Source organism: Schistocerca gregaria, chromosome X (genome assembly GCF_023897955.1).
Source record: "Schistocerca gregaria isolate iqSchGreg1 chromosome X, iqSchGreg1.2, whole genome shotgun sequence".
NCBI classification, from domain to species: Eukaryota; Metazoa; Arthropoda; class Insecta; order Orthoptera; family Acrididae; genus Schistocerca; species Schistocerca gregaria.
Genome location: NC_064931.1, coordinates 302,294,168 through 302,319,567, shown reverse-complemented (window position 1 = coordinate 302,319,567; position 25,400 = coordinate 302,294,168). Strand labels below are relative to the sequence as shown.

Sequence of the window (25,400 nt, the reverse complement as noted above, 5' to 3'; positions counted from 1 at the left end):
TGGACCGTTCACATACAATAAAAGACATTTTAATATTATTTGATACGTGCATTGTGGAACATAGTTATTGAAATAGCTTTTAGCTCACTCCGCTGGCTGCACATGGATGTATACGTAACTTTCATAATGAATAGTAGGCTCATTCACTAGATGCATCTACAAATATCTTGTTCCAACAAAATAATGTTTATATCTTGCCTAACGTCTTCATTCCCGGGATCCTCACCCGACGTTTGTATAACGATTTTCACGATTTTTCGCCACTATGAATGACTGGCATTATGAAAGCTTCATACTCCACTGCTAGTGGCTGACTGGAGTCGAGCCTACGATCAGAAATTACACAGATGTACTTATCAGACCAACGTCTGTGGCCTTTTCTCTGGACATTACCGCAGCGGTTCACCCCTTCGTGGGGGACATGACGGTGTCAGGGCAATAGTCTGACAGAAAGAGTAATCATCCCTGGAGAGCTTCTCCTCGACAATATTGTAGGACTGTTCGCCTGGCTTTGTCAAACAGACGGATGACAACTGAAACTCGATCGGAGGTTAGAAACAGAGTGTCACCACGAAACGATCGTAAGTATTACTGACAGCTGGGTTGGGAACTAGTGTTTCTATAGGCCTTTTACCATTGACACCATACCACAGAGAGCATGCACGGAGTAGAGCCTGGGTCAACTGGGAATAAGTGACATTTCGTTATTTTCAGCGATGGGTCTCACTTCTGGTAGTGACGAACAGACCAACGCTTTATGATAAGTCACAGAAAGCAGAGGATTTTAGGGTCCTTATCGTCACCAACTCTTGAAATCATGGTGTGGCGAGCTATTTTACATAACTCTAGAAGTGATTTGGTAATCCAGAAGGAAGGCTACAAGTTGGCCGATATGTGGTAAGATGCTAAACCCTGTGGCCATACTAGGTCACCAAATGACATATACTAACAGGATAACGCAAGATCCTACAATGCAGCTCATACCAAAAACACTTTGACAATTGTACGAATATTTGACTGGCCGATTCGGTCCCCTCTTTTTTCCATAGAGAACGTCTTGGTGACGACGGGAGACGCATACCTCCAAGCCAGCCTCAATCAAGCAATCGTTATGAACTGACACCGAATGTATATCCGGTACGGCAATAAATTAAGATAACATTCCAAAGCCATTAGCTTCCATGCCACAAAGAACACAGGAGTACAGTTTGGTTATAATTTAATTTTCGTTACATGTGTGGAAACTCCTGAGGGACGAGTGATCTCACGACAATGATATTTTCTGGAAATATTTATAATGACATGCAGAAAAGAAATAACAAATAAATCAAAGTAAGAAACGTATTTAAGTTTTACATGGGATGATAATATTAGTTTCGTACCATGTTTACGTTCCAAGTTACAATCGTTGTTCAATGCGACGACAACCTGCATTCACGACAGCCCGGGACCGCACTGTAGATTCCCCTGGATGCATTTCACAGTAGTACCAAGCAACGAACAGTGGGCCATGAAACGTTTAACTGTCGTGCCATTGCTGGTGCCGTGCTTCAAGGTCGCTCTTTGCGTCCAGGAATCTCAGTCACGGTGACGGTAGCTTCTTAAAAATATTTTTTGCCCAATTGGCCGTCGGTCTCTCTCAGGAGCAGTTCCCAAATCGCGAGTTGATTTTAACTTCCGAAAAATGTTCTTCATTGTAGTTGCGACAAACGACCTCTCCGTATTGCTTTAATTCGACGATACTAGTGAAGAGTAGCAACACTGCTTGGGTTGTTTAGATAAAATAGCCTTACGAGCAAGGCCCTGCTTACCTTATCCACACCATGCTGACTGCATGCAATACTGCTGCCTAATAGTAATTCACGACACCACAACAACTTATCACGCTTATCCTGCAGCGCACACACTGAATATCACACCTGTTAAGTTGTGTGCCCATACGGTAAATATTTTTCTGTCTACGGTGGTTCAAATGGAGACAGTTTAATTATAACCACCCTGTGCATTCACGCCCGTAGGAGTAACACCTCATATTGATGAGTATGATCATCGACATCATTTCTGACTGGAATGAAAGTTTTATCATTTTCTATCACGAATCACCGGATATCTACGAAATGGGGTGAATGTCGCACTGGTTACGATGCAACCCTTCCACTCCCGTCAGTTTCGTATAGCCTGCTCTATGGACGTGAGTGTCAGGATATTTCTGCTTCCCAATTTCCGGTTCGGAAACAGCATGCTAATATGGGCAGTACAGAATTTACATAATTAACTGAGAGATGGGAGGCATGGCTGACCTATCCAAACTCGACTGAAAAACAATATGGAGACAGAAACGGCATGTGTTCAGGAAAATTCAGCTGTACCATCAGGAGTATTCTACTTCTCATCAACTTGAGTGCTAAGGGGTGCACACATTACCTATACACGAGGGTTTAAACAAGCGACGGAGATTTTGTTTCACGTCTTCCACATGTTCCATACTTGCGGGACACCAGGAAGTTGAACATCTCGCAGAAGTTCAGGTCCTTGGAGACGAAGCTCTAGCTCCCAGGCAAGGATGCTGTAGGATGTCCGCCCTCGTTGTGTTCAAGGATCTATTAGACTATGTCGTGATTTGGGAAGGAGGATGGACGGCAATGTGAGCGTCGCCTTTCCCAATTAAAAGTTAGCCGCTTCGATAGGTAGCTTAGGTTCATCTTTACTCACCCTTCTGAGCAAAGTTTAGAGTCATCAGTAATTTCGCTAGCCACCACAAATGAAGTTATGATAGCTTCAGAAAGTATGAAATACGCACCATTTGTACTAACATCACCTACAAACTATGTAACTGGATGAAAATGTTTTACATCTACTTCATCTACTCCACCACACTTGGTGAGTACACATTGAGTTTCCTTTCCTTTCAATATGATTTACGTGACAAAGGTTAACGCTACTAACAACTACTTTGAAATATACTATCGTGCTTACTGTGACAACACTGTCGCACTGATACGTTGGAGCCCTCTACTTGTGTTTATGACAGTCTACACTAATTTCCTTCATCCACAATAAGTTCATCTTAACGTAATTCTTTCTTTATAACGCGCGACGTGTAGTAATTATTGTAAAACCTGGTTTCTAATGTGACAATATACTTGCGACTAGCTTTGACGTCACTGAATAACAGTCAGTGATTATTCAGGTACAAAACTATACTTAGGAAACTGTTTGTTCAATAATATGATACGAGATTCGCATGCATTATGATAATATTGTGAATTTCTGTTGTGTAGTCCTACCTGATCGGTTCTCACATTGTCGACGATGAAGTTGAACCACAGGCGGAACCTAGGATTACAGGTGTCTGGACGTATGAAGAGGTCATATTCAAACTCCGAGATGAGGTCCACTCGTCCAAGGTTACCTGTGAAACAGCAATACAATATCTACATAATGTGCACAGTACTCCAAGAGATGTGAGAAAAATACATTAATTAATTCTAATTACAGACAGAATTGGGTCAGTGTAGGTTCTGCTCCAACGATCCACCATCTTAATGGACGACGACCGTTAAATAAGGAACTCTACATGGGAATTCCTATGGATGTGCTTACCTGAGTGCTGATCTTATAACGTCAACAGTAAATGATATCCAAATACACTGAAGTGACAAAGGTCATGGTATAACAATATGCACATATACAGATGGCGACAGTATCGCATACACAACGTATAAAAGGGCAGTGCATTGGCGGAGCCGACATTTGTACTCAGCTTATTCATTTGAAAAGGTTTCCGACGTGATTATGGTCGCAGGATGAGAATTAAAAGACTTCGAAGGCCAAATGGTAGTTGAAGCTACGCACGTGGGACACTCAACTTCGAAAATCGTTAGGAAATTTAATATCCCGAGGTCCACAGTGTGAAGAGTGTGCCGAGAATACCAAATTTCAGGCATTAACTCTCACCACAGAAAACGCGGTGGCTGACGGCCTTCACATCACGGACGAGGGGTGTGGCCTTTGCTTAGAAATGGCTCTGAGCACTATGGGACTCAACTGCTGTGGTCATTAGTCCCCTAGAACTTAGAACTACTTAAACCTAACTAACTTAAGGACATCACACATATCCATGCCCAAGGCAGGATTCGAACCTGCGACCGTAGCAGTCGCACGGCTCCGGACTGCACGCCTAGAACCGCGAGACCACCGCAGCCGGCCCCTTTGCTTAGAGTTATGAGTGCTAACAGACAAGGAAGACTGAGTGAAATAACCGCAGAAATCAACGTGGGCGTTAATGGGCTATGGCAGCAGACGACCGACGCGAGTACCTTTGCTAACAGCACGATATCGCCTGTAGCGCCTTTCCACGGCTCGTGACCATATCGATTGAACTCTAGACCAGCGTAAAGCCATGGTCAGGTCAGAGGAGTCCAGATTTCAGTTGGTAAGAGCTGGTGGTAGGGTTCGAGTGTGCCGCTGACTCCACGCAGCTATGGACCAAAGTTGTCAACAAGGCACTGGTGGTTCCATAACGTTGTAGGCTTTGTTTACATGGACATGACTGGGTCTCCTAGTGCAGCTCATCCAGTCACTGACTGGAAATGGCCATATTGGCTACTTGGATACCATTTGCAGCCACTCATGGCTTCATGCACTCAAACAAGATGGAATTTTGATGGATGATAATGCGCCATATCATCGGCCCACAATTGTTCGCGATTGGTTTGAAGAACATTCCTGACAATTCGAGCGAATGATTTGACCACCCAGATCGTCCGAAATGTATCCTATGGAACATTTTTGGGACGTAATCGTAAGATCAGGTCGTGCACAATATCTTGCACCGGCAACATTTTCGCTGTTATGGACGGCTATAAAGGCGGCACAGCCCAGTGTATCTGCAGGGGCTTGCAACAACCTGTTGTGTCCATGAAACGTCGAATTGCTGCTGCTGCTGCTGCTGCTGCTGCTGCTGCTGCTACTACTACTGCAATAAATCAACATAACTTTTTCTCAGTTTAACGGATAAAGTTACTCCAAGGTCAAAGTTAACATAATTGGCGTATTGCTGTTTTCTTTTAAATATCAGAATGTGATGAAAATATGTTAAATCCTTCTGAATGAGTTGTTAAGAAACTTACCTGTGATAAATATACTCCAGTATTTGTGGAACTAAAAGCAATTATGAAGAACTGCATTTACACTATTGCAGGTGACACATATATTACGAACATTTTCATTGATTACAAATCCTGTACTTAAGTTCAGTCTTTGTAATTAATAAACAAAGTTACTCCCGTTTAGCTTCAGAAGTTTTATAGTATATAAAACCCATTTTGGGCCTAACAAAAGCAGCGAAATAAGTTACAGTGTGTTCAGTGAAGGAGCTCCTGATTTCAAATTTAAATACCTAAAAAACGAGGATGAACTGAAGAGTGCTATAAAAGTTCTGTTTCCTTTGCAATCTCTAAGAACTGTATGTAGAATTTATACAGAAGTTTCGAAATTGTCAAACATCGGCTAACAGGTGTGCTCTACGCTGTGCACATCGTACATATCAGGAAGTATAGTTAAAATCGTACTCGGCAAGCAACCTTTCCAATCACATCACTCCCAGAAGTACGGAGGTGACGTAGGCGAAGAATAAAATTTGCCGTCACATTCTGTATTGTCTCAACGTATATTGATTCAGATGCCATACAGGTCGTCTTGCGTTGGAGGAATGGCTCCGGTAAATAGTGGCTTTAACTGTGCCCCACAAAAGAAGTCATAAGGTGGCAGATTGGACGATTATAGAAGCCAACATAACACCGCGCCACTAAATTTACAATAATCCAAAGTAGCGATTCTAGTCCCTAAGTATTCATCAAGAAATCGAACCATCTCTTCGGTGTGATGTGGTCTAACCCCATCTTTCATGTAACACTCTTTGAATAGTCAATTCTCCAACACTAGCTGTACAGCGACGTACAGTTACAACAGTGCAATGTAACTTTCACTAATGATCGTTTCTCGAATGAACAGTGGCCATTAATGGCTCTGCTGCATACAACAAGCCAAAAATTAACTTTAGAAGAATATTATAGTTTCACTTCACACAAGTGACGGTTTTGGATGAAGATATGTGTAGGCACGGCCTCAGTATTTTCAGCGCGCTGGAACGCTTCAAAGCAGTCTCTGATGCAGTTCTTCTGACTTGTTTTCTTAGATTTGGCTCATTAATTCCAGAAACCGTGGGGAAAATTTGAGGAATAACAACGTTTTCTTAGGGCTAATACTCTCCGTTAGATCATCAGCCATGCTGCCAATCCTTTGGAGTTTGCGGAAGAGGCTACGAGAAGTTTTCGTATCGGGTTTTTGGAACACTATATCGTGATTGAAAACTGCGCCTTTTGGCCGTAGGTCCGTGTTTTGACCCGTACAATTCCACTACCAGAAAAACGTAGTTCAACCGAATATATGATCTCAACCTGTTCCTACGGAACGCTACTCACCTTTAACACTCCAACGTGGGAATGATACACCTGTGTAACTCCTCTTTACAACTTTTACCTTAAACATACTGTTTTTTGTTCTCGTTTATTCATCTTAATTTTCGAGATACTGAATTTTGAAATCAAGTACTCCTTCCCTGGACAGTCAGTGTACCAATATTCACCTGCAGTGATTGGGCAATGCAATAATAAACAAAAATAAAAACAAAAGTTTTTGCAACTGAACATCGCTCAAACAACAACCAAATCCAGCGTACATAACTGCACCACATCTCCCGAACCCTTATTCCACAATTATGCTGCAGTTTCGTAGTACCACCGAATCTCAGGCCGTAATACACGCATGTAGTACCAGTAAATCATTATATGTTTTCCAAAGTGCCATATTAACAACACATGTTACTGATGACCATGTAAAAGATTCAGTCTACTACCCAGCGTTTCTTTTCAGGTGGACTGTAAATATGCCGTGTCAACTAACACAATAGACTCAGTTTTATGCTTTTGTATTTAATAAACTGTACATGATTTGTATGACGTAAGTTACATTTAACTCTGCTAACTTTATCCCTCCGCTGCTTATGGCGTCTTCAGATGGGTCTTCGCTGCTCATCAGGGCTCAGTCTGAAGTGAGATACATCACTGCAGGCAGTTCTACACCAGTGAAAGAGACGACAGGAAGAAGCCGTGCCTTTACGCAGCGGACATCGGTGGGATAATAACCTGATTATCGCCCGCCATGCGGTCTGACAACCAGGGGAGATGGTGTGGGGTGCTATTGCATTTCATAGCATCAAGCTCTCTTTGGTTGCCACCCATGGCACCCTTACAGTACAGCGGTACATCGACATTATGCTCTGCTGGCCATTGAAATTGCTACACCAAGAAGGAATGCAGATGACAAACGGGTATTCATTGGACAAATACATTATACTAGAACTGACATGTGATTACATTTTCACTCACTTTGGGTGCATAGATCCTGAGAAACCAGTACCCAGAACAACCACCTCCGGCCGTAATAACGGCCTTGATAGGCCTGGGCCTTGAGTCAAGCAGAGCTTGGATGGCGTGTACAGGTACAGCTGCCCATGCAGCTTCAACACGATACCACAGTTCATCAAGAGTAGCGACTGGCGTATTGTGACGAGCCAGTTGCTCGGCCACCAATGACCAGACGTTTCCAGTTGGTGAGAGATCTGGAGAATGTGCTGGCCAGTAATTCCCGTACAAGACCTGCAACATGCGGTCGTGCATTATCCTGCTGAAATGTAGGGTTTCGCAGAGATCGAATGATGGGTAGAGCCACGGGTCGTAACATATCTGAAATGTAACGTCCACTGTTCAAAGTGCCATCAATTCGAACAAGAAGTGACCGAGACGTGTAACCAATGGCACCCCATACCATCACGCCGGCTGATACGCCAGTATAGCGTTGACGAATACACGCCGGAAATGCATATCCTCCTGTTTCCATCTATTGTACTATAAATGTTTTTCCTTATATTTTTACCTGAAAATATGACATTACTGTGTCTGTATATATTGTAATTGTTCTACGTGTGTGTGTGTGTGTGTGTGTGTGTGTGTGTGTGTGTGTGTGTGTGTGTGTGTGTGTGTGTGTGTCGATGTATAATTGGTTTGTTTTGTAAAAATGACTATTGGCAGAATTGTAAATAATATTTGTATTTTTACGCTGAGTCTGGCCTAGGGAAAACTATGCTATCGATAGGTCGTGTGGAGAACCGAAGTGTTTAGGATCTTTGGTAGAGTTAACTCTGCCGCATGGAGCGCTGGCAGAGGGAGAGTCTGGCTGCAGTAGGGCGGTGGAGCAGGTTTGTGGGGCTCCCGCGGCGTTTTGCAGCATGTAATTGCGCTTGACTTGTTATGATAGTTTCGGACACGGTGTCGCGGACGGGAAGCTTTAGCTGGCGCACATCAAGACCCCGTTTCGCCTGGTGACCGTGCCGAGAAGGAGGCGCGGCGCGCCAAAATCCAGCTTCTGCAACAGCGACGGCTGACAGTGAGTGACTGTCGCCACCTCCCACACTGCAAACCTTCAATCAACCAACAAGGAAGACTAAAAGCACGTAAAGTTTTAGAACTGCATGGCAGACCTCAGCTTTTCAAACTGTTGCATCACAAAAATACAGCAACAGCATAAACCTTTGTTGCTCATTGTCCCAATTGCATTACCAAGCAGGGTCCCTTCCTTTTCTGGAATGAACCCGAGTGTCGTTGAAATTCATACGCCAGCATTAAAGTAATATCATTCCATTTCACTGCTTTAATTTCGAAGTTCAGTTGAAGTATTCATAGGTGGCTGCAATAATCATATTACACAAGCAGAAACTAAGAGTGCGATTTTTGTTACCATATTTTAGCTTATTTGTGACTGCAGCTCAGCTTGGTACGTACTAAATTTTACTATTGTTAAATGTTCAGAATCGTTTAATTCAAGTTCAAAGTTAAATCTCTTATTTCTAAATTGCGTAGATTCAAGTAGCTTTGGAAATGATTGTTGAGGTAGCCCAAGACTAACCTTATTTTACTGAATTTCGTAGTGCTTCAGAAACAAAGCTCACTATTAATTTCGGACACTAAATTAAGTTCCAATTTTCCGGTTTTGTTAATTCTTTTGCTAAATTAAGTCAGAGTGTAGCGAAATTTATTACTTCTGACAAACACGTGTCAACCATCAGTTGCAACGCTTTTAGTGCTAATTATATGTGCATTTATCTTTCATTTTCAGTTATTGTAGTAGTTGTCCATAGGACTGAAGACCGTAATTTTCCCCAAATCTCAAATATCTAATTAACACCAATTAACTGTTAACGTAACGACCGCACATTTACTTTCTTTATTAATTTTACCCTTTTCTAAAAATTAATTTCCACCAATTCCTTTTGCTTTTTTCCTTTCATTTAGATGAACCATTTCCTTTCTCTTTAGCGACAAATTAACTTCGCTGACGATTGCTTTTCCCAAATTTCCATTAGATGCACGCGGTTTAATTTTTCACTGTTATTAAGGTCCGTAAGTGACGGGGAGGTTACAGTGCGTTCACCGCGATGTCACCGAACACGGATGCGGCCATCATGATGCTGTAAACAGAACCTGGATTCATTGCCATTCGTGCACCCAGGTTCGTCGTTGAGTACACCATCTCAGGGGCTCCTGTCTGTGATGCAGCGTCAAGGGTAACCGCAGTCGTGGTCCCCGAGCTGGTAGTCCATGCTGCTGCAAACGTCGTCGAACTGTTCGTGCAGATGGTTGTTGTCTTGCAAACGTCCCCATCTGTTGACTCATGGATCGAGGCGTGACTGCACCATCCGTTACAGCCATGCGGATAAGATGTCTGCCATCTCCACTGCTAGTGATGACAGGCCGTTTGGATCCAGCACGGCATTCGGTATTACCGTCCTGAACCCACCGATTCCATATTCTGCCAACAGTGATTGGATCTCTACCAACGCGAGCAGCAATGTCGCGATTCGATAAACCGCAATCGTGTTAGGCTACAATACGACCTTTATCGAATTCGGAAAAGTGATGGTACGCCTTTCTCATCCTTACACGAGGCATCACAACAACGTTTCACGAGGGAACGCGAGTCAGCTGCTCTTTGTGTATGAGAAATCGGTTGGAAACTTTCCTCATATCAGCACGTTGTAGGTGTCGCCACCGGTGCCAACCTTGTGTGAATGCTCTGAAAAGCTAATCATTTGCATATCACACCATCATCTTCCTGTCGGTTAAATTTCGCGTCTGCAGCACGTCATATTCGTGGTGTAGCAATTTTAATGGCCAGTAGTGTACGTCCAGTCTTGTTGCCCTCCATGGCAAATCATCCTCCGCTCACATTTTAGCGAGGTAATGCCCGCCTGCACCTAGCGTGAATTTCTGAGCTTATATTCGTGCTTCCCAAACCCTACCATTTCTAGCAAGGTCGAGTTCGTCGTCAGCTCTTACCAATCTAAAACGTGTCTCATCTCATCAGGCCACAGATTTCCAGCCATTTAGGTTGCAACCAATATGGTCATGCGCCCAGGACGGGTGCTGCAAACAATGTGCTGTTAGCAAAGGCACTCCCGTCGGACGTTTTGAAGCGTAGGCCATTAACGCCAAATTTCACCGAACTGTTGTAACGGATACGTTCGTTAAACGTCCCACATTGATTTCTGCGGTTATTTTACTTAGTGATGCTTGTCTTTTAGCAGTGCAGCTCTATGCAAACGCCACTGCCCTCGGTAGTTAAGTGAAAGCCGTGTAGGTCACTGCATTTTCCGTAGTGAGAGGTAGTTCCTGAAATATGGTATTCTCTACAAACTGTTCACACTGCGTACCTCAGAATATCGAATTTCGTAAGCATTTTCGAAATGTGAATGGCCCATGCGTCTAGCTTCAACTACCATTCGGCTTTCCAAGTCTGTTGATTCCCGACCTCCGGCCATAATCATGTCGGAAAACTTTTAACGTCAATTACCTGAGTACAAATGATAGCCCAATTAATGCACTGCCGTTTCATAGCTTCTGCGCGCGATATTACTGCCATCTGTATATCTGCATATCGTTATCCCATAACTTTTGTCTCCTCAGTGTACAATGAGAATTATATAACTCTGAGATGAATGTTCAGAGCACAATCATACAAATAGAAGGGCATCGAAAATGCAGTGGTGGAGAGAATACCAATTCCCAATAGAGTTTTAAATACAGCCAACCTAAGCATGCTCCTATAATTCAGACGATATCTGACGAGCGTCTCATTGCTGATCTAAAACGTTAAAAATATTGAACGCATTTCGCCACATTGCTTGTTTTGAGATCGACGGACTAATTACGCCTATATTTCTACGCCGCAGTCCACCACACGGTGTATCAGTCACTTCCCCTTTTTTCTGTTACAAACGCGAAAGGTTCGCGTGAAAACCAATTGCAGGTAAGCCTTCGAGTGGGCTCGAATCTCTCTGATTTTAGCTTCATATTCTTTTTAGCGAGATATACATACAAGGAAACAATATATTGGTAGACCATTCCAGGAACGTTCTCTCTCGAAACTCTAACAGTGAGTTAATGAGGGTTACAGAATACCACTGTTGCAGTGTCTGTCACGGTAATTGGCGGAGCAGCTCTATGACTCTTTTGCTCTTACTAAATGAACCTGTAAAGAAACACACAGTTTTTTTTGGATCTTCTCGATCTATTTTATGAATCCTTCCTGTTACGGAGCCCATAGAAAGGAGAACGGATAGAGGTACTCAAGGTACCCTCCGCCACACACCGTCCAGTCGAATGGAGGTTTTGTAAGTTACCTCCTTCGATTACGGACTACATTGCATATGAATTCTTGAATAAATCTCGGTCTGGCTCCTGACCTACGTTCAAGGTTTCCACTTAAAATCTGTCGGTACACGTGCTCCTAGTTATAGAAGTAGCTACTTCCAGTGATTCCTCTGCAACGGTGTAATAAAACAATAACAGATCTTTCTGTCTATGTATACCCAATGCGTTACGTTTGTCATTCCCTGCGCCATATGTCACACCTCTGCGAGTCATCCTGCATTTCGCAAAAAATTCCTAGCGCTGTGACAACAGCACCATCCGCGAAGAGCTTCATGGAAATTCCGACATTATTCATGACTTCATTTATATGTATTTCGTGAAAAGAAATGGTCCTGTAACACTCCTTTGGAGTACGCCCGAAGGTACTTTTACGTCTGAAGCCTTCTCTCCACTGAGAATAACATGCTTCTTTTTCTTTGCTAAGGATTCTTCAATCGAATCTCTCAGTTTGTCTGATATTCCATATACTCGTATTTTGTTCATTAGGTGGATGAACGGAACTATATCGAACGCCATGTGGAAGTAAAGGAAAACGCTATCAAACTAGGTGCCTGTATCTATTGCTTCCTGTGTCTTGTGGACGGAGACAGCGAGCTGGGTTTCACACGATGGTTGTTTCGGAAGCTATTTTAATGCATATAGTGGAGATTTTGGTGTTCCATCAGGTTCAGAGCGTCCCCCCTGTTGATGGATTTCAAATGGCTTTCCTACGCGTTCGTAATCTTTTATTGTGTCATTTCCCTCCGTGAAACCGTTTTGGAAAAAAGAGGAAAAACATTTAGTATTTCTGCCTTTTCTGTATCATCATCGGTTTCAGTACCTCTATGGGCACATTTTTTGACAAAATCCTTCGATCCGTTCACTGATGGAATAAGAAAGGAAAACTTCCTAGGACTTTCTTTCAAGGAATATTACTTTCGAATTCAGTGAACGCTCCTAATGTGTAAAGTCACAATAATATGTGCCACTTATACCAATCTGGAAACTTAACCTTCCACCAGGCTTCCAGTAATGAGGCCGGTAAACAAATATTATTACCATATATTTTCAGCGAGACTCCGACAAGTAAACGGCAATTAATGTGTAAATGTAGTCTCCAAGCGGCACCCAGTGTTTGGGAGAGCAAATATTTTGTTAAATCATTTACACAATAATTTCCATTTACTCAGTTTACGGGATATAAGAGCCAATAAATATTTTTCATGTTTGTGAGATTAACTTCACGTTATAACTGATGCTGTAATTAAAATCTCCTGATTGCGTTGTTGGTTTCAATGGTATCTGTTCTGGGTGTTTCATTGATTCGGTGGCGTTTACAGTGGGCAGAGCGCTCCAGATCTCGGCCTGAGTTTTGTATTACTAATAAACAGTTAAAGAAAATAACCTTTCGGTTTAAAACGTATATAACATTAAAAGGTATCACAATACGTTATTGTTTTATAAACTATATAAACAGTAAACAAACCGATTTCTAGCGATATCATTCGTAGCCAGCCTTATGTAATAAGCATAGACTGCCTGTTTTGCGCTGTTTCATTTTGTGTTCAAGGTCTTGCAGAAAGTGCTATAGTGATAAGATGCATACAGGGGTACAAGTTAACAACATCTACATTACATCTGGAAATAATGAAGAACGTTTTCATTTGAAATCGTGTGATAACCACAACGTGCAAATAATGTCAGCGTATTCTTGCTTTCTACGTGCACTGTGGGTAAAAGTGGATAAATTAGCCTTTATTTACTAACTATTCACACTGTGCGGGAAGTTACACACTCACTCCCGCTCAGATCTGAGTGATTATGGTGCTATGGTATCTTTCAATTATATAATGAAAATGAAAGGCAGACGTTGATGTTTACAACATTGCAATTTAACCTCCTAGCAAACATTACCGCCGGTAAAGGAATTCGTGAAAACTTATTTCTTCTTATAATATCTTCACTTCCTATTAAGAATTCTCTTCTTGTTTCCCCTACAATGTTATTTGGCTCTGTTTCTTCACTACTTGATTAACTTTAATTTTACTTTTACGGAAATTTAAAAAAAATGACTTCCTCATTATAGCATTTAGGAAAGCGACCAGCGGATGTAACTTATTTCAAATTGTTAATAAAGAGTTTCTTTGATTCTTTGAAACATCTTTTTCTATTACAGCGGCTCATTCTTAAGATTTTCTTGTTGCAAATCACTCTATCGATATACTGAGGTAAGTAGTCTACAGATAAAGCTCTTTTGGTTCCTTGACCCTCCTAATTAGTTGAAATGTCGTCATCCCAGGGCGATGAATCAATAAACGTAGCCGGGAAGAGTCAGAAAACATCTCTTTCTACCAGAAGTGGTTCCCCATGACATGATCTATTCCCATTAGTCGTTTGTCGCAAGGAATTTGACACACCCACTATCTATATACTCACTTAAAAATGAAGGAATTATCCAAATGGAACAGAAACTCGTAGATGCGATGTAGTTGTACAGAAAAGCAAGTAATAAAAATTTCAGAATAATTTAATCATTTGTGCAAGACAAAAAATTTCCCAAGTTGACCAAGTCAATAACGCGTTGGTCCACTTCTGGCCGCTATGCAAACAAGTTATTCTTCTTGGCAATTATTGGCAGAGTTCTTAGATATCCTCCTGATGGATATTGATCCTAGTTATTCCCAACTTGTGCGTTACATCGTCAAAATGCCGAGCTGGTTGTAGGGCCCTGCCATTAATAATCCAAAAATTCTCAGATGGGGAAAGATCCAGTGATATTGCTGGCCGAGGTAAGACATGCAGGCAGGAAGCAAGGGTAGAAACTCTCGCCGTGAGCAGGCAGGCATTATCTTGCTGAAATGTAATCCCAGGATTGCTTGCTGTAAACGCAAAACAAAGGGGCGTAGAATATCTTCGATGCTATGAGAAGAAATGGCATCCCAGACCAACACTCTTGGTTTTGGGCCATGTGGCAGGCGACATTCAGGTTGTTATCCTAGAGCTATCTGGGGCATCTCCATTACTGAAATATGTCTATATAATCCTCTTCCACAAAACTATTGGTGATCCATGGTATCATGATTTCTTCATGTGTTTCAGCTGATAAAATGCTGGTGATATAAGGCCCAACCATACTCAGTAACATATTATCTATATACTGAATTTTACAAAAACGGTGCCTGTATAACAAACAATTAGTCTTACATCATTAGCCCACATAACGTACACAAATAAATGAAGAACAGTACTATATAAATACTGTGAAATTTGAGCAGAATATGTGATATACAGCATTTGATCACAGCGTAAATGTCGATGTTAACATGAGACAGCAGAACTAGCGTAATGGCATATAGAAGAAAGTTCTGTTAACACAGAGACCATCTTCAGAGTGTAATGAAGTGTGGTAATAAGAGATATTAATGTCAGCTAAGAACATAGATGTATACGTAAAGCATCTCATCAACGTCCCCTTCCTTTTTATTCCTTGACAAAAATTTTAATTTCGCATTAAATATGTGACCGTTTTGTTTGGGATGGGGGCGCAAGTCTGCTGAAAATTATATCCATCAAGTGTGGTGTATTAACATTCAACTGCTATCTTAATCTAAAGAAATCCGTATAACTTTTACAATTACAATTAAACCAGTGTTAGAAATGCATAAGCACATTATCAATAATAGAGTAAACATTTTTCCTTCACCTATGAGAGAGACACTTGTGTCCATCACATAGAGTTATGTTCTCTTTCACTCGCGAGAATGATTATTCATCTCTGGCATGTGAATTTATGTCGAGGCATGGGGTTCAGTTTGAGAGGAGGGCAGTTTCTTGTCACTCGTCGTTAGAAATGCTCCTCGAATTTAGTCGTGTCAGCAGCGTGGACGTGGGGAAGTCATTCTTTCTTCATTGCAACGGCGCATATATGAGTTAGGTTTTCCTCATTTTGTATGTCGACTGCTGGGGGACAGGACGTGTACCATAGGTGGCTACACCAGTTCCGATCTTGGCGCCTGAGAGGTTCGGGCGGCAGTTACTGGATTCCAGCCAGCATACTGTAGGTGTGAAAGGCGACCATATGTTTACGTCTCCGCAACATAAATGTATGAAGATGCAGAATGGCTGACAGCAGAACTAATATCATGAGGTAATGTCAGAACAGCTCTACCTGGCGTGGTATTGCTATTCACATGTATTTAGGAAACAATATGTGTTGCTGTATAAAGCCACATTTCGTGCATAAAACCAGGGAATTGGTTCTCCCTCAGAGAAAAATTAACTATGGATGCACATCCCTTGGCACAGTTTGTGCCCTGGCCAACTTCATGTCTTCCAAAAAGGAATTATACCTCCAAACCCGTAGTCTTGAACCATCCTCCCACGATGAAGTGCTCTCAACTCTGGGTAAGGGACTGATGACCTTAGCAGTTAAGTACCATAAGCTTTCACACACATTTGAACATTTGAACTCTGGGTATGTGAGGACGATTGCGTTGTCGCATCGCTGCTTCTTAGCCTAGCTCATGTACCGAAGCTGGCGTGCACCGCTCTGGTCAGAGGGTTCGCTGCTGTTTCAGAGCCAGCTGGTCACATCGCGACATGTGCCAGACAATTGAGTGCATGACTGAACGTATTCCGCTGCTCAGAAGACCGTACTGTGGGCGGGTATCATCATGCTAGGCCACCGACTGGTACTTGGTGCGCATCAGTATTTCCTTTGCAGGACTCTCTTGCGTGTGCATGTTGCTGCTCTGCCATCTCATACGGTTTAATGCTCGTCCTCGCCAGTTCGTATCTGCACAATACTCAGAGCAGAATATTTACATATATATCCATACGTGTCTATGTTAATACACCTAATTTCTTAATAACTTTTCGTAGTTTCGGGTACAGGGTGTTTGTTCCAACTTGAGACACATAAATATCTCGAAAACGATGCATCGTACGAATAATTGTTCTAGGTGAAATGTTAATATTAGGAAATAGGTATCTTTCTGTGCTACAATTGACCACCTCCTAACTGTCCCTCCTGCTCATCGAAATCATACACTCAATGCTGACAGCCAAGGGAACTCATGGATATCAAGAATCCCAATGGGAACAGAAAACTATTACATTTACGTCGTTTTTCCTGAATCACATGAAGCGTAGTTTCTAACCAGGCACTATTAGAACACAAACCATGACATTTACATAGTAAATGAAATGTAGAATCAAATTCGTAGGTTCTTAGTTGCAAAAAAGGCACATTTGATATTTGCCGATTATAGCGCCATCTACTATAAATGGAAAACAGTGGTTTGAGCAAACCTTACGTATCTTTTGGTGTAGAATCGGACTAAGCAATAAAATGGGTGGTGGTGGTGGGTGCTAATAATAACTTTCCACCTAGAACATTTGCCTTCAAACGATACATCGTGTTGCGAGATGCTTAGTTGACCCAAATTAAAATAAATACCCTCTATACACACATTGCATTCATTAACATAGAGTTCATTTGCATTCTGCGTCTGTTAATATTTGTAATTCTGCCCCTTACAAAATCTTATAGTGACTTGTTTACACAAAACTTGCTTTGCTGAAAATATTTTTAGTATTTGTGGATTATTAATTAGTACCGTTGTTGTTGGGTATTAAATCATGCTGTTGTATAACCTATCTTTTATTTACATGGAACTTCGCCTTCATGCTTCCCAGGTTAGTCTTTCGTTGTACTTTTAGTCCACTGATCAGTTCAGTCTTTCACTTCCATCTACCATTTTTAAGACAAAACACTTGTTCCCTATCCTCTGTAATTAGTCGGTGCTCCACACTCACTATAAAATTTCATCCGTGCTTCGTGAAAAAAAACAAAAAAAAAAAAAAACACGCGCTGTAGACCTGAGCCATCCTATTTGATCTAATGTATCAAGTCGTGACGCTCATTCAGCACGGACACATTCAAAATCATCTACTGCTCCTTTCATAAGTGTTTTTTTCTCTCTTGCATCCTAAAATGTTGAACAAAATACAAACATTCCGGAAGTTATATGCATTACCTCACATCCAAATACTGCATATCCTCTCACAACGAACCTTCTGCCCTTTTATTCGGTCTTGTAGGTCTCTTTGCAAACTATATCCACTTGACTAATAGCACACACAGTTCCCATCGTTATTCAGAATGAGATTTTCACTCTGCAGCGGAGTGTGCGCTGATATGAAACTTCCTGGCAGATTAAACTGTGTGCCGGACCGAGACTCGAACTCGGGACCTTTGCCTTACGCGGGCTAGTGCTCTACCAACAATTTTAATCTGCCAGGAACTTTCATATCAGCACACACTACGCTGCAGAGTGAAAATCTCATTCTGGAAACATTCCCCAGGCTGTGGCTAAGCCATGTCTCCGCAATATCCTTTCTTTCAGAAGTGCTAGTTCTGCAAGGTTCGCAGGAGAGCTTCTGTAAAGTTTGGAAGGTAGGAGAAGAGGTACTGGCAGAAGTAAAGCTGTGAGGACGGGGCGTGAGTTGTGCTTGGGTAGCTCAGTTGGTACAGCACTTACCCTCGAAAGGCAAAGCTCCCGAGTTCGAGTCTCGGTCCGGCACACAGTATTAATCTGCCAGGAAGTTCCCATCGTTATTATTTATCAGAAGCCATGAAATGTACCCTAAAGTTGTGGTCCTCTTTCCACACGTCAGCATTTACTCTTATTCACATATAATAAACTTCTAAAGACCTTAATTTGGCTAACTAACTACTGATATCAATTTAATCCACCCAATTCCACCATAAATTCTTGTCTCATAAGCCTTATTCCGATCCTTACTTGACTCTCTAAGAGATTAAATGGTGGTAATATGGTATTTTACTCCACATCTGTCTGGTCTTGAGTGACTCCACCTCTACCACAATTGCATGAATAATATGTCAAATCCTGACTGATCTTCAATGTCGCGGGAAAATTTCCTGTGAACTCTCTCACGTCTATAATCTAGCCGGCTGCTAGCTTCTTCTTCAGTACCGTCATTGCCGTGATCCGTGTTGCACTGTATAGAAAACTGTCCATCACTTCCTGAAATTCGGAGAGTAAAATATCCCGTGATGCATTATGTTTAATTTCTATAATCTACAGAGGCCTCCAAATTCTGTATTGATCCTCTCACAGATTTAAGGGGAGAGGAAAACTGGTATAAATATCAGCTTGATCCTATGCTGGTTCAAAACGCTTTTCCATCTTGCCAACTGAAACTGAAGGCCGTTGAGAGAGATAATCCTTCCCACTCACCAAACCTGCTTCAGAAATACCTTCTGGAATATGTCAAAACTGTCCTGGCTGTTGCTCTTTGCAATGGCACTGAGGTCATGTATTTCAAGGCTAGGTCTGCCATCACTAACGTATAGTTCTATCCCCCTCTCGTACGACCTAACGGTCACATTAAATCTGTTGTTGTTAGCTGTCTTAATCTGTTTGATGCAACAGAAAACAGAGGCACTTTTTTGGATGTCGCTAGTGGTTTCGACTTCTACCATGGTTGTAAATAACTAACAAGTTTTGATTCGTCTTTCTGTACTCTTGAAGTGACAAGCTGCCCTAAATTTCAAATAACACTTCCTTGGCACATAATGTGTGTGACTCACATAAGTGTATCATATTAGTTTCTTTCTCATATCTTCTGGTATACGGAGTAACTACTTAGTTGCATTCAAGTCCTGACGCTGAAATAGTACTCTTACCTTCAACAGGTAGAACTATTCTATGGTTGTCTGCTCCCAGTCTTTCATCTTCCATGTTATCTCCTTTAATATTGGATCATGGCCCTGTTCCTCCACAATTTCTTTCGTACATGGTTTAATGAATTCTCAGACGCTACATGCTTTATACATCACAGGCACTATTCAATCTCATCTAATTCTTCCTACATAGTCTCTATTAATCCTTTTTGGGTGCCACACGAAGAGCTGGGCCCAATAATCATTACATCTGGAACACACGTAACTATAAACAGGAACCCTTGTATAGTGGCCCATCATGCTAACCTCTTTTTTTTTTTTTTTTTTTTTTTTTGCTTTTGCTGCCATCAAACTTCGTAATACCTTATGATCTGACAACACATACAAAATATCTAAATTTTTCCACTTCCCACTCAGTGGTGAGGACCACAAGTTTTCTCACTGAATAACTCTTCTGCCATCATAACAATGTGATGGACAAACTGTGTTACCTTCAGGACCATCTCTCCTGCTTCTTCACTTTCTTGTAAGAAAACCACATCTAAATCTGTTTTTCCTATGTCCCTTACCGTGCAGAAATTTTTGGACCAATCCTAGTGGGATAATATCAGCGCCACTACAACTGCAAACTTTAGTGCTGTTGCGGGGTCGGTGTGTCGAACCCGGGACGGAGGGTGCGTTTCTGGATGAGGTATCGAATATGTTGCTTCCCCCTACTTATACCTCCCGAGGAGATCACGAATGTAAAATCAGAGAGTTTCGAGAGCGCACGGAGGCTTTCAGACAGTCGTTCTTGCCGCGAACCATACGCGACTGGAACAGGAAAAGGAGGTAATGACAGTGGCGCGTAAAGTGCCCTCCGCCACACACCGTTGGGTTGCTTGCGGAGTATAAATGTAGATGTAGACGAGGCACCTACTGCGGAGGCCCATACTCGGCAGTGTACCCTGAACGGCCGTTGAGGGCACATTGTTGGTAGCCTCTTGGTTCATCTGGCCGGTCACTTGCCAACAACTGCACTCTACTGACCCGTACATATTTCCGCAACAGTCCTTCAACCCTGCCATCTATGGCTGGTTGGTTTTGGAGAGGGGACCAAACAGCTTTGTCATCGGTCCCATCGGCTTAGGGAAGGATGGGGGAGGAAGTCGACTGTGTCCTGACAAAGGAACCATCCCGACATTTGCCTGAAGCGATTTAGGGAAATCACTGAAAACCTAGATCAGGATGGCTGGACGCTGGTCTGACCCATCGTCCTCTCGAATGCGAGTGCGAGAACTACTGCGTCACCTCGCTCTGTCTGTAATCTATGGCCCGTGGCGCACCGCAGCTGCCTCAACGCCGGTTTTGGATAACTCCATTTTGTCATTCAGGGTATACTTTACCCATGTTAGCACGCAAACACATTACCGACTAAGCCCTTTCAGAAACGCTTCCACTCTTGCCCCTAAAGTCAATGATCATGCAGTTTGCATCAGGCAAGTCGCTAGTCTTCAGCCCTACGCTAAGGACTGCAGCATTGTCCACGACTACGCAACACGCTTTATATGCCATCCAGTTCTAATGCTGCCACCTGGCATCTGTGAATCATTATTACATGTTGACATTGAACATAGGCGATCGTCAAATTATTGTGACTGGCCGTGTATCTTTAACATGACTCAAATTTCAAAGGCAAATATCTTTAAACATGACGCCATTTTTAAGCACTTCAAGTGACGCTTGGATTATCTAAGAGCTACATTGTAATTGCCCGCCTCATTTTAATACCTGTTAAAATACCACGCTGTGTTCGTATCGAAAGAGAGAGGAAAGAGAAGGGTGAAGAGCGAAAGGCAGAAAATGGGTAGGGTTACACAGCGCAGCTGGTCTAATTCCGCTGTCTTGCATTTTATTTTAAAATCTACGCTACAGACATCTTCCATTTTTAAAGTTTACTGCCACAACCATTTTGTATTTTTCAATTTACTGTCACTGCCATCTCGGATTTTTGGATTTACCTACTGACAACTGCAGTGTAGACTAGTGGTGAAAGCTAGAACTCTGAGTCAGAGACACCACAGGTATACCGTTCACGACATTTTAAATATCAGAAAAATCACCAAAGTAACTTCCGCAATAACACCTTTCCACACAGTGGTCAACAAAGAGTTATCGAAACTTAAATTCTTTCTATCTCCAGGGTTCAGTGAGTGAATGTGGCCGTTACTTTTGGAAGTCTTTATTGTTAACCACAAATCCAGTGAGGATGTATACGTACAGGAATTGCAGATCATACAATGTAAGTTTTCACGGCCGGTATTGTCTTCACTTAAAACTTCCGGGCTGATAGGCCGTGGTCGAAGTATAAAACTCTCTCCTGACGTTTCATCTCCGACTGCGGAGACATCCTCGGAGGTAAAGCGGCGAACTGTTTTAACCTTTTACCACGGCCTACCAGCCCGGAAGTTTTAAGTGAAGAGGAATTGCAGAGTTAGTATTCCGAGATTCGGACAGCAAATACGAAGATGACTGGAACTGATTCCACAGACCACTATGACCATGATCAAGTGCATTAAAATTGTTATTTGAGAATACTTAGTGTTGGTACAAAACATGATACCACATCCAGATAAAAGAGACGTGGTGAGAAAAGTGAAAGTGCTTTCAAATTGAAACATCAGTTTCTGGCGCCGTCTGTATTTCGACTTGTTGTAGAAAGGCGTTGATCTGTTCTCCGTAAGCCACAAGGTCATGACATCCGTAATCATATGTCTTCCATTACGTGACTCATGTAAATATACTTGCGTCAAGCGATAGAAATCATCCGTCATGTTTAACTGCGGCTTATTGATAAATATTAAGGAAAGCATTGGTCATATATATCTTCCTTTATGATTATTTCTGAACTGATGTATTGTGAGATTCGGTTTCAGTAATCCATTTTATCCTGCTTTTGTTAGTGTTTGCTGTCACAACGATTATCTTTGTGAGCCTGTTCTTGTTCACTGTGAGTTAACGAGTATATGGCCGAAGGAGTCAACCTACAGGAATTGTAAAACGAATCCGGTCGTCCAGGACCGCGTGCCACAAAGTACACAGTCATCACGAGATGGGGAAATTCACAGGCGTCTATTGTCTACTGAGGCCTAAGCGCTGTAGTGTGCGAGTGAGACAGACGAGAACCTAAGTCACAGGGAAACCCAGTACAAGCCTTTTGTGGGCGAGAAGAAATAGCAATGTTAAATATGGCGAACCTAAGATTGACTATAAAGGGAAACATTTATTGAAACTATTTAACTCTGCAGTAACGCAGGGAATGAAGCCACAGTAATTTTAATCTGCCATCCTCCATAAAGTTTTATGCTGAACCTTAATAAAATTTGAATATTTATCATTGTATAATAGTTTATCATTCAATAATAGTTTAGGATTTACTATTACAGTGAAATTAACAAGATTTGTAACAAAGCCTGCATGGTAAAATCTGGACTCTTTGGTCGATCTTAACGATCGTCACTTCATATAGAAGCGTTTCATTAAAATGACTTTCGTTGTAAATATCAACTTTGTAACTTTATTTGCTTAAAATATACAGTAAATTTAAATTATCAGTATTTTCTGTTAAGCTTCAGATCATCATTTTCTCCACACAAAACACACTGAACGATGAAAGCACGATACCTTATTAAATCAGTAGGTAATAAAATATTTATTGTGAAGTTTAGTGCAAAATAGTTACTTTTCTTCTTTTGCTACTGGCCGGGACTTTCATAGCTAAGAAAGAAATTGTATTGGTTTCATGTAAAAGAATTTAACGTTTATGATGCAATGGATAATATTGTTGCTTTATTTATAACATGAAAGTGGTCAAACCTTGATTATTTAAATACGTTAAAATGTAAAATAATATAGAATAAGCTGCAGAAGGGAAGACTAGTCAGCTGAGCGGCTATGTTCGGCGTGCGGGAAACGCGGCCGGGGACAGTCAGAGGGAGTGCTGGTGCAGATGAGAAAGCGTGCAGTTCAGCCGGAGACACCAGAGGGTTCAGTTCGGATTGAGACGCGAAAGCGGACAGTCTGTCTTTAGGTAGTTAGGACGTGAAACGATTTAGAAAATTTCGCGGTTTGTGGTATCGCTGGACTAAGTCTCTGAGCGTAGGTAACTTTTATTTCTCGATGAGATTGTAAATGATCGAACTGTGTCAAATGGATATGCTCTCGAGTGTAACAGTAACTCTAAATACGACCAATTTCGCCATTGTTCGTTTTCATAATATACATTATTCTAACCAAATTGCAACTGTGTGACCTACGAGTACATCATTTATGGGTCGTTAATTTAGTTCGATATTATTATTACTGTTCTTTTATGTTATGTTAACTTTGTATTTCGCAAACTTGTTATCAGCCAGGCAGTTTAACCAAAGGGTCACAAGTGTGTAATTTAGGGCGCGTAATCCGACACGTGCGGTTCAACCTCTAGACGAGTTTGAGCCAAGACATTTCGACGAAAAGGAACCGCATGGAGCGCGAACATCTTTGCGATGTTAGCTACCATCATCCATATGATATGTCGATATAATTTCATTCTTCTCTTTCTAAAGGTGTCCATTATTGTTTCTGTCTGTAGATCTTTCTTGAGAGTCTCTTTATCAAAACTGCTTCACGAAAAGCTGGTCCGAATATTTACCTTAGAATATTTGTTTCCTCCTCTTCAGCTCTCTTATTTTCATATGACCGTTATTCACTGTAGTTTCTGCAGCGTAGAGTGCTTCTGGTACAACTACTGTGCTGTAATGCTTTAGTTTTGCGTTGACACAAATATATATTTTCTTGTAGTAATTCCTAGTCAGCTTACATGCTTTTTGTAGTTCAGAGATTCTTTCTTGATTGGCTATTGTTTTCAATCGTGGTGTTGGATGATCTCCCAGATATCTGAAGTGCGTAACTAGTGCCAATTTCCTGTACCTATTTGTAACTGGGAGATACAGCCTTGGGTTTCTTTCATAGGAAATCTGATAGCCAATTTTCTGCGAGATTTCATGTAGTTTCTTCTCTCTGATAACCTGCTTTTTTTAAATCCCGTGTTGAATTCCTTTTATATCCTTACAAATTTGTTCTGAACCATGTTAAATAGAAGTGGGAGAGTCCATCTTCTTGCTTAACACCGGTATTGGTATGAGATGCTTTTGATGTCTCTGGCATGAAATTAACTTCGGAGTTATACCTCTTAATGCCTGTTATATAACTGGCCTTTGGCCTTGCTTTCATGTCAGTCTTCATTTACTGTAATATATGGAAAAATGTTTACTTATCTATTAAATCATGAAACTTTTTAAAGTCGAGAACCGGCACCACAGCGTTTCTACACCTTATTTGTAAAATTAACTTTGGATTCCATATCTGTTCTATACAAGATTGACCTTTGCGAAACTCTGCCTAATACTCTCCTACTAAAGGGTACGTCTGTTCTTCTAGCCGACTTAACAAGACTTTTGAAGGAATTTTGTATGCTACAGGAAGCAGTGTATATATTTGGATCAGTTTTATCTCGTATTCTGGGATGGGAATGAATTAATGCACATTTCCACTTCGCAGGTACTTGCTCTGTTTCCAAAACATTTTAAATAAGTCTGTGAGTGGCTTCTGTGCGATTACTGTCCTTTAATTTCTATATTTCTGCTATGATTCCATCTTTCCTCAGAGACTTAGTGTTTTTCAAAGAGTTGATTATCTTCTTTACTTCCTGAAGACGTGGTGTTTTTGAACCGGGTTTGGATTGGGGTTGTTGAAAATCTTGTGGTTCTACCGGGGGCTCGCAGCTGAGAAGTGAGTGAAAATACTTTGGTAAAGTTTGACACTTATTTCTGGAGTTGGTTTCACTGATCCGTCAGGGT

The 25,400-nt window shown here is 41.6% G+C and overlaps 1 protein-coding gene across 1 annotated transcript in view; it reads right to left on the bottom strand.

The window, feature by feature from the left end:
- LOC126298039 (cytosolic carboxypeptidase 6) overlaps positions 1–25,400 on the bottom strand; it is a 1,900,625-nt gene that overhangs the window by 1,622,095 nt on the left and 253,130 nt on the right. The window contains exon 3 of the mRNA XM_049989358.1: positions 3,288–3,412. Within this exon, the coding sequence (XP_049845315.1) occupies positions 3,288–3,412 (125 nt within the window). The remainder of the gene's footprint in view (positions 1–3,287; positions 3,413–25,400) is intronic.